General features: G+C 44.7%; 1 protein-coding gene and 1 long non-coding RNA gene across 6 annotated transcripts; one reads left to right on the forward strand and one right to left on the reverse strand.

Annotated features, from left to right (window-relative positions):
• Positions 1-296: 296 nt before the first annotated feature.
• On the reverse strand, positions 297-5,912 carry LOC123620589. Its single transcript, XR_006728909.1, has 3 exons — positions 5,763-5,912; positions 5,540-5,684; positions 297-531 (listed from the first exon to the last, which is right to left on the reverse strand). It is a non-coding gene; the product is annotated as an uncharacterized LOC123620589 (long non-coding RNA).
• LOC123620587 (translational activator of cytochrome c oxidase 1) lies at positions 4,879-10,087 on the forward strand. Of its 5 annotated transcripts, XM_045525955.1 has the most exons (7): positions 4,886-5,374; positions 6,596-6,702; positions 8,045-8,172; positions 8,918-9,095; positions 9,435-9,536; positions 9,669-9,745; positions 9,832-10,087. In XM_045525955.1, the coding sequence occupies exons 1-6, from the start codon at positions 5,095-5,097 to the stop codon at positions 9,714-9,716; spliced, it is 843 nt and encodes a 280-aa protein (XP_045381911.1). In that variant the 5' UTR covers positions 4,886-5,094; the 3' UTR covers positions 9,717-9,745; positions 9,832-10,087. The 5 variants fall into 5 exon arrangements, with proteins under 5 accessions (XP_045381910.1, XP_045381911.1, XP_045381913.1 ...); XM_045525957.1 differs by lacking the exon at positions 9,435-9,536; XM_045525956.1 differs by lacking the exon at positions 9,832-10,087 and having other exon boundaries at positions 9,669-9,814.
• Positions 10,088-10,339: the final 252 nt, after the last annotated feature.

Below are 10,339 nucleotides of genomic sequence, written 5' to 3' on the forward strand. Positions count from 1 at the left end.
GCCAGGCCAGGGAGAGTCTTCTGTGGTTTGCAAATATTTTAGACCTTACACTCCTGTAAGGGACTGGAAAATTTATGCAGAGGGAAGTCATGATCAGAATTGCATTTTAGGAGGGTAGGCAATGAAGACAGTGCCTCTTGAGACAGGGGTGAGACAGGAAGTCAAGTCAATGTATGTTTTACGGGAAGTAGATGATTCCTGCTCTCTGGTTTTAAAGGACAAAGGTGGGAGAGTAACACTGACTGTATTTACCTCAACAGGCTATGTGCAGTAACAAATCCCCAAGTCTCAGGAACTGAGCACAACAAACGTTTATTTTACACGAAGTCCTTTGGAGGTTGATCCTCTTCCAACTTGTAGCTACATCATCTAGGTCATGTGACCTCCAGGTTGCTTTGGAGGTGGGTAGATAGGTTTTTCAGGATAGGCCTGGAGATGGCTTACTCACTTCTGCCCCTGTCCACCAAACCCAGTCATATAGTTCCAGTCTAACCACAAGGAAGGTCAAGAAATATAGTCATCCTGTGTACCCTGGAAGAGGAAATGAAGTGGTGAATACATAGTTATGTCTTGGCCACACCAGCAAATTGGCAGAGTATCTGGAATAATAACCAGTGTCATCTCATTCATTGAGAGCTGTTGGACAATATATTCAAACTTAATCTGGTGATACCTTCAGCCTGTCTTTAGCTTCCAAGGCTCGTTAGTTAAGTGATTTCGATGACCCTGAAAACCAGTCCTCTAGAGGTGGTTCAGTCACCTGTGAATTTATCTTGAGAAAGAAATTGTTAGCTCAAGCTGAGAAAGTAAAAATCTGCCCTGCCATTCATCACATATTAGGAGACACAGATAAAACCAGCTACACCATTAATAGGATATAATATTTCTTTCAAGAACACGCTGCAACTTAAAGTGTCATAACAACTCCCTTCTCTGAGTGATTTTTTTTAATTGAGAAACTTTGTTCTCTAAAATCATAGGCTGACAAAGTTTACTGTGTGAAATCGTATCAGTGAGAATGAAGCCTTACAGTTTTGCTTAGAGGAGCTAAGTCACTTTGACATAGAGAAGCAGCCTTGATTTCCAACCCAGTATACAGCTTCAATGCTAGGGTTTCTGAACACAACATTCCACATTTATCTTAACTTTGTACTTCCAGAGAAATTAATCCACTTTGCCATCCAGAGCTGATGTTGATCCTCTTTTCATCTGTGGTCCTTTGAGCCTATCAAACTCTATTTCACTTAAATTTCACCTATGACCATCTTTTCCTTTGTTTGGTGAGACACCTTACCATTCCTGTGGTATGCAGTCTCCCTTGTTGCATTGAGCCAATAAGCCTGACTTTGTTGGACCATAGTTTTGCCCCTGGTGGGTTTAGGCTGATTGGACTAGGGCAATCTCAAACCTCGGTTTGGCCTCTGTACTTATTTATGATTATAAGTCCCATTAACCTGCTTTTTGCTACTCAAAGTAACATTTATAATAAACTATTTTTAAATTACACAAAGTAATACTACATATGAATGGCTAGGAAGCACATGAAAAGATGTTTAACATTATTAGTTATTTAGAGGAAAATACAATCAAAATGATGAGATACCACTTCTCACCCACTAGGATGCCTATAGCTGTAGTCAAAAACATAATAAATTTAAGATGGGTGTGGTGGCACACACCTGCAGTCTCAGCTACTCAGGAGGCTGAGGAGGAAGGATCACTTGAGATGAGGAGTTCATGACCAGCCTGGATGATATGGTGAGACCCACAAAGATTTAGTAAAGATGTGGAGAAATTGAACCTTTATACATTGCTGGTGGGACTGTAAAATGATGCAACCATTTTGGAAGACAGTCTAGCAGTTTCTCAAAAGGTTAAACAGAAGAGTTATGATGTGACCCAGCAATTCCACTTTTAGGTATATACCCAAGGGAAGTGAAAACATGTCCACACAAATACATGTACATGAACGTTCATAATATCATTATTCATAATAGAAGGTGGAAACAACCCAACTGTCCATCAACTGATGAATGGATAAATAAAATGTGGTATATTGATACAATGGACTGTTATTGGTGATAAAAAGGAATGAAATATGGATACATGCTACAACATGGATGAATCCTGAAAACATGCTAAGTGAAAGAAGCCGGTCACAAAGGACCACATAGTGTATGATTCCATTCGTATGAAATGTCCAGAAGAGGCAAACCCATAGAGACAGAAGTAAATTGGTGGTTGCCTTAGGGCTTTGGGAATTGGGAGAAATGGGGAGTGACTGCTAATGGGTACAGGGCTTCTTTTGGGAATGATGAAAATGTAGAATTGATTGTGGCGATGGCTGTACAACTCTGTGAATATTCTAAAAAAACACTGTATACTTTAAATTGGTGACCTGTATGATATATGAAATATGTCAATAAAGCTGTTATTTGGAAAAACACACAAGAACTATGTTGGGCACAGGAAGTACAGCTCTGCTCTGAAAGATTTCAGTACCATGGCAGAGACAGACATAAACATTTTGATATAAAAAAGGTAAGTGCTAAGGTACAAGCATGTAGGAAGGGTTATATGAAGGGCACCTGAGCTCAAATAGAGATTTTTTTTTTGAAACTGTTTCCCTCTTGTGGGAAATGATGCCTGAGTTTAATCTTAAAGGAAAAACAAAAATTAGCCAGATGAAGTAAGATGAAACAGGCCAGCAAAGACATAGTTTTCTGCTTAATACAGGAATTGAGAGAAATACTAGGAGCAATCTGGTGTTTCTAATCTGCAGAGTGCAAGGAGGTGAGTGCTGGGCTCATCGTTAAGTAGCTTGGATAATAATAAAAATTCATAAATGAACTTCTAATTACCGCTAAACATTCAAAAGGGGGACTGTAAGAAGGTTCTACTGAGGGGATGACAGCTGAACTGGGTCTTGAAGCATGATAAAAGGATTTCACCAGTGATACAGTGAAGGACACTCCAAACAGCAAGAAGGAAAAGATGATAAAGAGCTTGTACTCAGGATACAGTGAGTAATTCTCTCCCACAGGAGTGTAGCATCAGTACATGAGACTGGAAAATTAGTAGATCTGAGACTATGGAGATTCTTAAATAACAAAAGACATAAAACCTATGCATGCCTATGTGCTTTGCATCATTATCTCATTTAATCCTCAAAGACCACTCTACAGGTGAGGAAACAAACAGGAAAGTAAAGGCCAAGGTTACACTGATAAATGGAACCACCAGGGTTTGAACCCACCCAGTTAACCCCTGAGGGCACAAGCTTAAACTTCATACCCATTCTACTTCTCTGCCTAACAGACCAAGCCCTTTAGACTTAATCTCACCAGCATGGGAGCCACTACAAAGTTTTTTCACAGCTGCTGCTTGTTTCTTTCTTCTCCATCTTCTCCTAGTGGCCTCGGTTTTCTCTTTCAGGAGAGCAGAAGGAAAACGAAGAGGGGAATTTGGCTTTAAAAAGTTCATCTGATCATTTTTGCTCTCCCAGTGGCCTGTGACTCATCTGAATCTGTCCCAAAGCCATGTCTTGCATTTAGGGGATTTACTATGATCACTTGTGGCTATTTATATTAGACTTTACTGTTTGAAAGCTCCAAGCTTCAAGCTCCAGCTATGCTGGTAAAGCAAGTAGTAACATCCTTGTATACAGATATGGAAGAAGCTCAGAGAGATTAAATGATTGGGCAAATCACTTCTCTGGCAGCTGTTCCCTTTATCTGTGTAGAGTAGGACCAAAACAATATTTTAGTTTGTTTAATGGTGACTTGTTTTTTTGCTCTTAGCTAACAGCCAAATTCCACTTCTATACACAAAACTTGCTTGCTTATTGCTTGGTTACAATAAAGAGCTAAAACCATGCTCAAATGCAGTTAAAAAAAAAAAAAAACCACACCACAGGTGGCTTCCTGATAGGGAGGCCGGCTGTGCAGGGCGAGTGTCCTTGGGGAGAGAATCTCCTGGGAGGGAATCTCTTGGAAAAAAGTCTCTTATCAAAAATAACTAACAACAGACTCCAACAAAAAAAAAATATAAAAACTTTATTTTTAACCCAGGGCGGGGTCCTAGTTCGTACAGAGACCACTGCGTTGGTGCTCTGGGACTTGGACCCTAGCTCAAACTAATAAATAAAACTCCTTTGCCTTTACAGCCTCAGTGACTCTGTCTTTCTGTTCCCGGGGCCAAGGGGAACCGGCTCTAACATTTGTAATATTAGGCCGGGCGCGGTGGCTCACGCCTGTAATCCTAGCACTGTGGGAGGCCGAGGCGGGTGGATTGCTTGAGGTCAGGAGTTCGAGACCAGCCTGAGCAACAGCAAGACCCCGTCTCTACTAAGAATAGAAAGAAATTATCTGGCCAACTAAAAATCTATATAGAAAAAATTAGCCGGGCATAGTGGCGCATGCCTGTAGTCCCAGCTACTCGGGAGGCTGAGGCAGTAGGATCGCGTAAGCCCAGGAGTCTGAGGTTGCTGTGAGCTAGGCTGACGCCATGGCACTCATTCTAGCCTGGGCAACAAAGCGAGACTCTGTCTCAAAAAAAAACATTTGTAATATGAGGCAGTTGAACTACATATTCCTTTACAACAACAAAACGTTTATCATTCTGGACCTGCTCAGATTTAGACGGCAATTTGGAAGTAAAAATCAATTTCATAACTCAGGTGTATCTCTACTATTAATAGCTTATGATGGGAAATAAAGTCCGGCGCTCCCTAGGCAAGCGAGAGGGCTTGTACAGTAGGTCACCCCTCCTCTGTAGCGCTCTGCGCAAGGGCGGGACAGGAGCGAGGCCGGTGTAGCTGCGGAACGGACTTTGCGGGCAGTGGGGACCTGTTTTTGGCAAGAACCCGAGAAAGGAAGTGTGCTACGCCATTGAGGGCCCCTACTTCCTGCTGCCGCGGGGACGATGCGGGGTCATTCGCGGGTGGGCTGCTCCGGGAGGGCCTGCCTGATCCTTTGGGTCTCTGGTGACAGGCAGAGGCGGCCGCGGGGTCCCGACCAGCTTGTTCCGGCGGCGGACCGGACGGGCTGACCTTGGCTGCTGCTGTTTGCAGCTTGTAGCCCAGGGTCGGAGCCAATGGCTGCTTGGGCCGCCGCCAGCCTGAGCAGGGCCGGTGCCCGATGCTTGTGGGCACGAGGCCCCGGTGTCTGGGCGGCTCCTCCACGCGTCCCCCAGCCCTTCCAGCCCGATCCCCAGGTCTGCGGCTCCGCTCCTGGCAGGACGCTTCACCTCACCGCGGTGGCCCCAGCTGGGCACAATAAGTGGTCCAAAGTCAGGCACATCAAGGGGCCCAAAGACACCGAAAGGAGTCGCATCTTCACCAAACTCTGTTTGAACATCCGCCTGGCAGTTAAAGGTGAGAACTTGACGGTCACCCATCGCTGGCCGCCGCTGCCCTCTAAGTACCCAAGGCCTCGATTGCCTCCCAGAACTGGACTGTTTTCTTTCCTTCCCCAATTCCCACCGTTGCCCACCTCATAAACCCTCAAAACATCTACCTACATTGAATGTCCCCACTCACCTTTCCAGATACTGAGCATCTACCAGCTTGTCAGAGAGGGAGCTGCTCTTGAGAAGATAAGATGGTGAAAGTGATTTCGTCCTAGTCTGTAGCTGGGTACTTAATAGAAACAGATCCACAGAGCCAGGTCAGATGTGTGTCTCTCCTGAAAAGACAAACAACCCTCTGAAGTTGCCTCTAGGAACATATAGGCTGCGGCAGGGGTATTGAATAAAGCTATTACCTAGGCCTCAGTTTGCCTCATCAGGGATTCTTGAACACATTTTCTTGTCAGGTGGGTTTGCAACCATGTCTTTTCTCCATTGTGTAACCGCCCTAAAAAGGCTTTTCTTCTATTTAGTACCAGTCATCTGTAGTAGTAGAGAAAAAGTCCTGTAAAAAGCATGGACTTTGGAGTCGGGAAGACTTGGTTTCTGTTACTGACTAACTTACGACCTTGAGCAAGTGGTGTTGAGTTTCTGCTTCCTTTTCTGCAAAACAGGGATAATGCCCACCTTGAGGTAATTTATGGAACATAAGAGGCACTCAATTAATATTAATTTACCTTTGCAACGTATGCCTGGTATTTCTCCTTTCTTCTTTTTCTTCTAAATTCTTGATAATAAGTTCAACACTATCAAGTGTTTATTTTGTGCCAGGCACTGGTAATACAAAGATGATGAGATACAGCCCCTACCCGCAGAGAGAGTGAGCATGATTACAATGTCATGTGAGCATTTCAATAGTTTTGCACAAAATAGCAGAGTAAGAGCAAGCGGTATTAATAAGTCCAGGAGACATTGTTACCATCTAGGTCCCTTACCTCTTCATCTAACAAAGTGTAGTTCCCTGAAACATAGCAGAATAACTATCCCTAAAATCAGAATGAATTAGAAACTTCTTTTCCAAAATATTTCTCCTCCATATCCCATTTAAACACTGAATAAAATGTTCTAAACTAACCAAGGGCTAAGTGGTGACTTGCCACTGTTTCAGTTTAGGGAGGAGGTGCTGGAAATCCCTTTTTTCTCCCATGCTGTAATGAGATGTCTTTACTCACTGTTTTCTCTATCTCAGAGGGAGGCCCCAACCCTGAGCTCAACAGCAACCTGGCCAACATCTTAGAGGTGTGTCGCAGCAAGCACATGCCCAAGTCAACGATTGAGGCAGCACTGAAAATGGAGGTGTGTCCTGTTTGACATGCTTGTTATTGATCACAGCCTCCACGGGTTTCATGTATGGAAGTCCACCAAACAACTCCTTAAATTTTCAGAGAGAAGGGTAGCAGTGTGGTTGATACCCTCAATCCAGAGGCTCCTCGGGGCTCTTTGTCCTTGGCTATTGGTTGTAGGAGCATAATTGGGAATAGGCTGCACAGTGTACAGAACCATACAGCCTGGGACTGTTTAGCCAAGTTGGGAGGAAATGAGGTAGAAAAAAGGGGTACAATGCTGGGGAGGCCCTGATGTTAGGTTGAGGAAGGGTTTGTTTTTCTTTTTCAGATGTTTATGCACTAAGGAAGAAAAGCCAGTAGAAAGGGAGAGGGTGGGGGATAGTGATAGCGGGAGATCAGGGATGTAGGGCCCAGGTGAGGGGACACCTTTTCCTCTGGGACAAGTAGGAAGGATCTGAGGAAGTAATAGTCTTAATAGCTAATAGGTATTGAGTGCATACTGCAGGCCAAGCACTTTGATAAGGACTGCGTATGGGTTATCTCATTAAGTCCTCAAAACAACCTTAAACAACTGAGGCACAGAAAGATTAGGTGACTTGACTCAGGTCACACAGAAAATAACAGACTTGAAACCAGACGTACTCGAGAGCCTGTGCTGTCACCATTATATTACTGCCTTCATGGAGGATGTGGTGCAGATAACGTGGCGGAGAAAGAGGATTTTTTCTACCTAGTGGCCCTTTATTTCCTTTGTGAAAGAGGAAGGGAGAAGTTATTAGTTGAGAGTTCCTGGAGGGATGCAGGACAGGGTGCTTTGAGAGAGTGGTGAAGATCAGATATATGGACAAGGAATGAGAAGGGATGTAGAAGGTCCAGATGAAAGTGGGCACTAGAGTTCTGGATTGTTTGGATTTTGAGACCACACTGTTTTGGGCAGTTCTTATGACAAGGCCCAGGTGTGTGATTTTTCACAGCAGTACTCAGCAACCCAGGTTAGGAGCATTAAAACTTCACAAGAGTTTCCTACAGGATGTGGATGCAGGAGGATGAGTCTTGGTAGGAATGGCTGGGGGGACAGATGTTGGATTCTGTGGGTCAGAGGAGGAAGCAAAGTTGGGAGATGACTGATCGATTGGGAAGGTCTAGGCAGATAGACTCCCTTCCAGTTACTTCAAAAGTTGGTCGCAAGGGTCTCTTCTTAGAGGGCAGGGACAAAAATAAAGACTTAAGAGCTCAGGATCTAGCCTAGAGAGCCCATCCTGCAGAGTCAACTTTGTGGTGCCTGTGGTTCTGGGCTGACATGTGGGAGGGAATTGGGAAACATGAACGTGTACTTGTGTTGTTTATTACAGAAAACTAAGGACATATATTTGCTGTATGAGGGTCGAGGCCCTGGTGGCTCTTCTCTGCTCATTGAGGCATTGTCTAACAGTGGCTCCAAGTGTCAGTCGGACATTAGACAAATCCTGAACAAAAATGGGTAGGTGTGTTCCTAGGGGGATGTGGAAGGGGACAGAGCCTTTAGGCAAGTACTGTTGATCCCTGGTGGTGTTTCAAGTTTTGGGGTTTTTTTTTTTGCATTAAAAAACATTTTTTTAATTATTAGGGGTACATAATAGTTGTATTATTAGTAGTATTTCTTTTTTTTTTTTTAGAGAGAGACTGGGTCTCACTGTGTTGCCCAGGCTGGTCTTGAACTCCTGGCCTTAAGCAATCCTCCTGTCTTGGCCTCCCAAAGTGTTGGGATTGTAGGCATGAGCCACCATGCCTAGCTGTGTTTCAGGCTTTAAGCATACTTCCTCCTTAGCAGAATCCAATTAGTGGATTGATTTCCCCTTAAAGTGTTCTATACTATGCAGGATCCAAAAGACTTGTTCGTCAGGTGTAGGAGAGGATCTTTGTCCCATTATCTGATCTGTAGCCGTAAAATACCCAGGTCTTAAAATGTTCCACCAGGACTGGAGTCTTAATGGCACAGGCAATGATGAGCAAAGTCTTTGCATTCTCCAAACTCCAATCAGGGCAGAAAATAGAGGATGGGGCTGTTCTTGGACTGTTCCCTTACCCAGCGGCAGCTGCATCTTCTCCTTCAGGAAGAGAGCCACTCCGTGTCTGTGTGTGCTCTGTAGGCTGGGTGGGAAAGATATAGCATTAGACTGCTGTGCTTTATGGAGGCTGGGTGTCTAGGGCATTTACTCACTCCAGCCCATTTCCTTCCCTGTTAGGGGAATGATGACTGAGGGAGCTCGTCACTCCTTTGACAAAAAGGGGGTGATCGTGGTTGGAGTTGAAGACAAAGAGAAGAAAACAGTGAACCTAGAGCGTGCCCTAGAGCTGGCAATTGAAGCGGGAGCTGAGGATGTCAAGGAAACTGAAGATGAAGAAGAAAATAACATTTTCAAAGTAAGTGTGAAGGCTTTGTGTTTGGTGAGCTTTCAAGAGGGCCCTACTAGGTGTCTTCAGGCATGCCTCTCTTAATTTCTTTCCCCTGCACCCCAGGGTAGAGGTGAGACAGAGAGTTCATATATTGCACAAACATTTATTAAGTGAATACTGGATAGGGCCTACTCTACTGAGGACTATGAGAAAGATTCAGAACACTGAAAACATGTGCCTGCCAGTGAAGAGCTCAAACCCAGTGATACATTACAGTAGTTTTTATATTTAGGACTTTGCAAGTTCTGTCTGCTTTTGTCTTATTACATTCTGGCTCCTCAGCACCTGACTTTCCTTTATTCTCAGTTTATTTGTGATGTTTCTTCACTGCATCAAGTGAGGAAGAAGCTGGACTCCCTGGGCCTGTGTTCTGTGTCGTGTGCACTAGAGTTCATCCCCAACTCAAAGGTGCGGCTAGCTGACCCCGACCTGGAGCAGGCTGCTCATCTCATCCGGGTTCTCAGCAACCACGAGGATGTGATCCACGTCTATGACAACATTGAGTAACCAGGTTGTACGTGCCCCCGGATTCCTTCCTAGGCATGTGGCAGCCCATTCTGGAACACAGGCCTCTGCAGTGATCTCTGAGAGTAAAGCAGGAGGCGGGTACCTAGCAGGTCAGGAGGACTATGGCTCGGACTTGTGGCCTTGAGACCAAGGGAACCCCACACTTCCATGGGACCTCTTTGTCAGTACCTAGCAGGTCAGGAGGACTATGGCTCGGACTTGTGGCCTTGAGACCAAGGGAACCCCACACTTCCATGGGACCTCTTTGTCAGCTCTGCTGGTGTCTCAGAGCCCTTCTGGATGAGTCTCCTGACACCCTCCTGGATGCAAGGTGGGGCCACCTAGCTGGTCAGACTCTGATCTCAGGTAGTTGGCCCTTGTGGGGATTGTAAGTGACCCGAGGCCCTATGTACTAGAAACTGCTCTTAAATAATAACAGTGATTGATCTTGGTTGCTGCATTGCTATTGTATGGCTCTTGAGTCTTCCTGAGTTGTGTCCAATGGTTGGGATCCTCTGGGTTAACTTTCAAGTCCCTAGACTTAGTTCTACTACTTCAGTTGCACTGTTGTTTTTTTGATTGGCTATAAAAATGTAGCTGTGTCCCAGTACTGTGTAGTCTAATGCTGGTTTTATGGCCTAAACCTGTCGTTCATTCATATAACAAGTATTTCTGGAACACCTACTATGTACTAGGAACTGTAC

The sequence above is a fragment of the Lemur catta genome, chromosome 15 (assembly GCF_020740605.2).
Source record: "Lemur catta isolate mLemCat1 chromosome 15, mLemCat1.pri, whole genome shotgun sequence".
Lineage (NCBI taxonomy): Eukaryota > Metazoa > Chordata > Mammalia > Primates > Lemuridae > Lemur > Lemur catta.

Coding starts and splice junctions, on each gene's coding strand:
- LOC123620587 (XM_045525954.1), top strand. CDS start 5,095: ATGGCTGCTTGGGCCGCCGCCAGCCTGAGCAGGGCCGGTGCCCGATGC. Junction 5,375..6,595: donor CATCCGCCTGGCAGTTAAAG/GTGAGAACTTGA, acceptor TCTCTATCTCAG/AGGGAGGCCCCAACCCTGAG. Junction 8,173..8,917: donor CAAATCCTGAACAAAAATGG/GTAGGTGTGTTC, acceptor CTTCCCTGTTAG/GGGAATGATGACTGAGGGAG.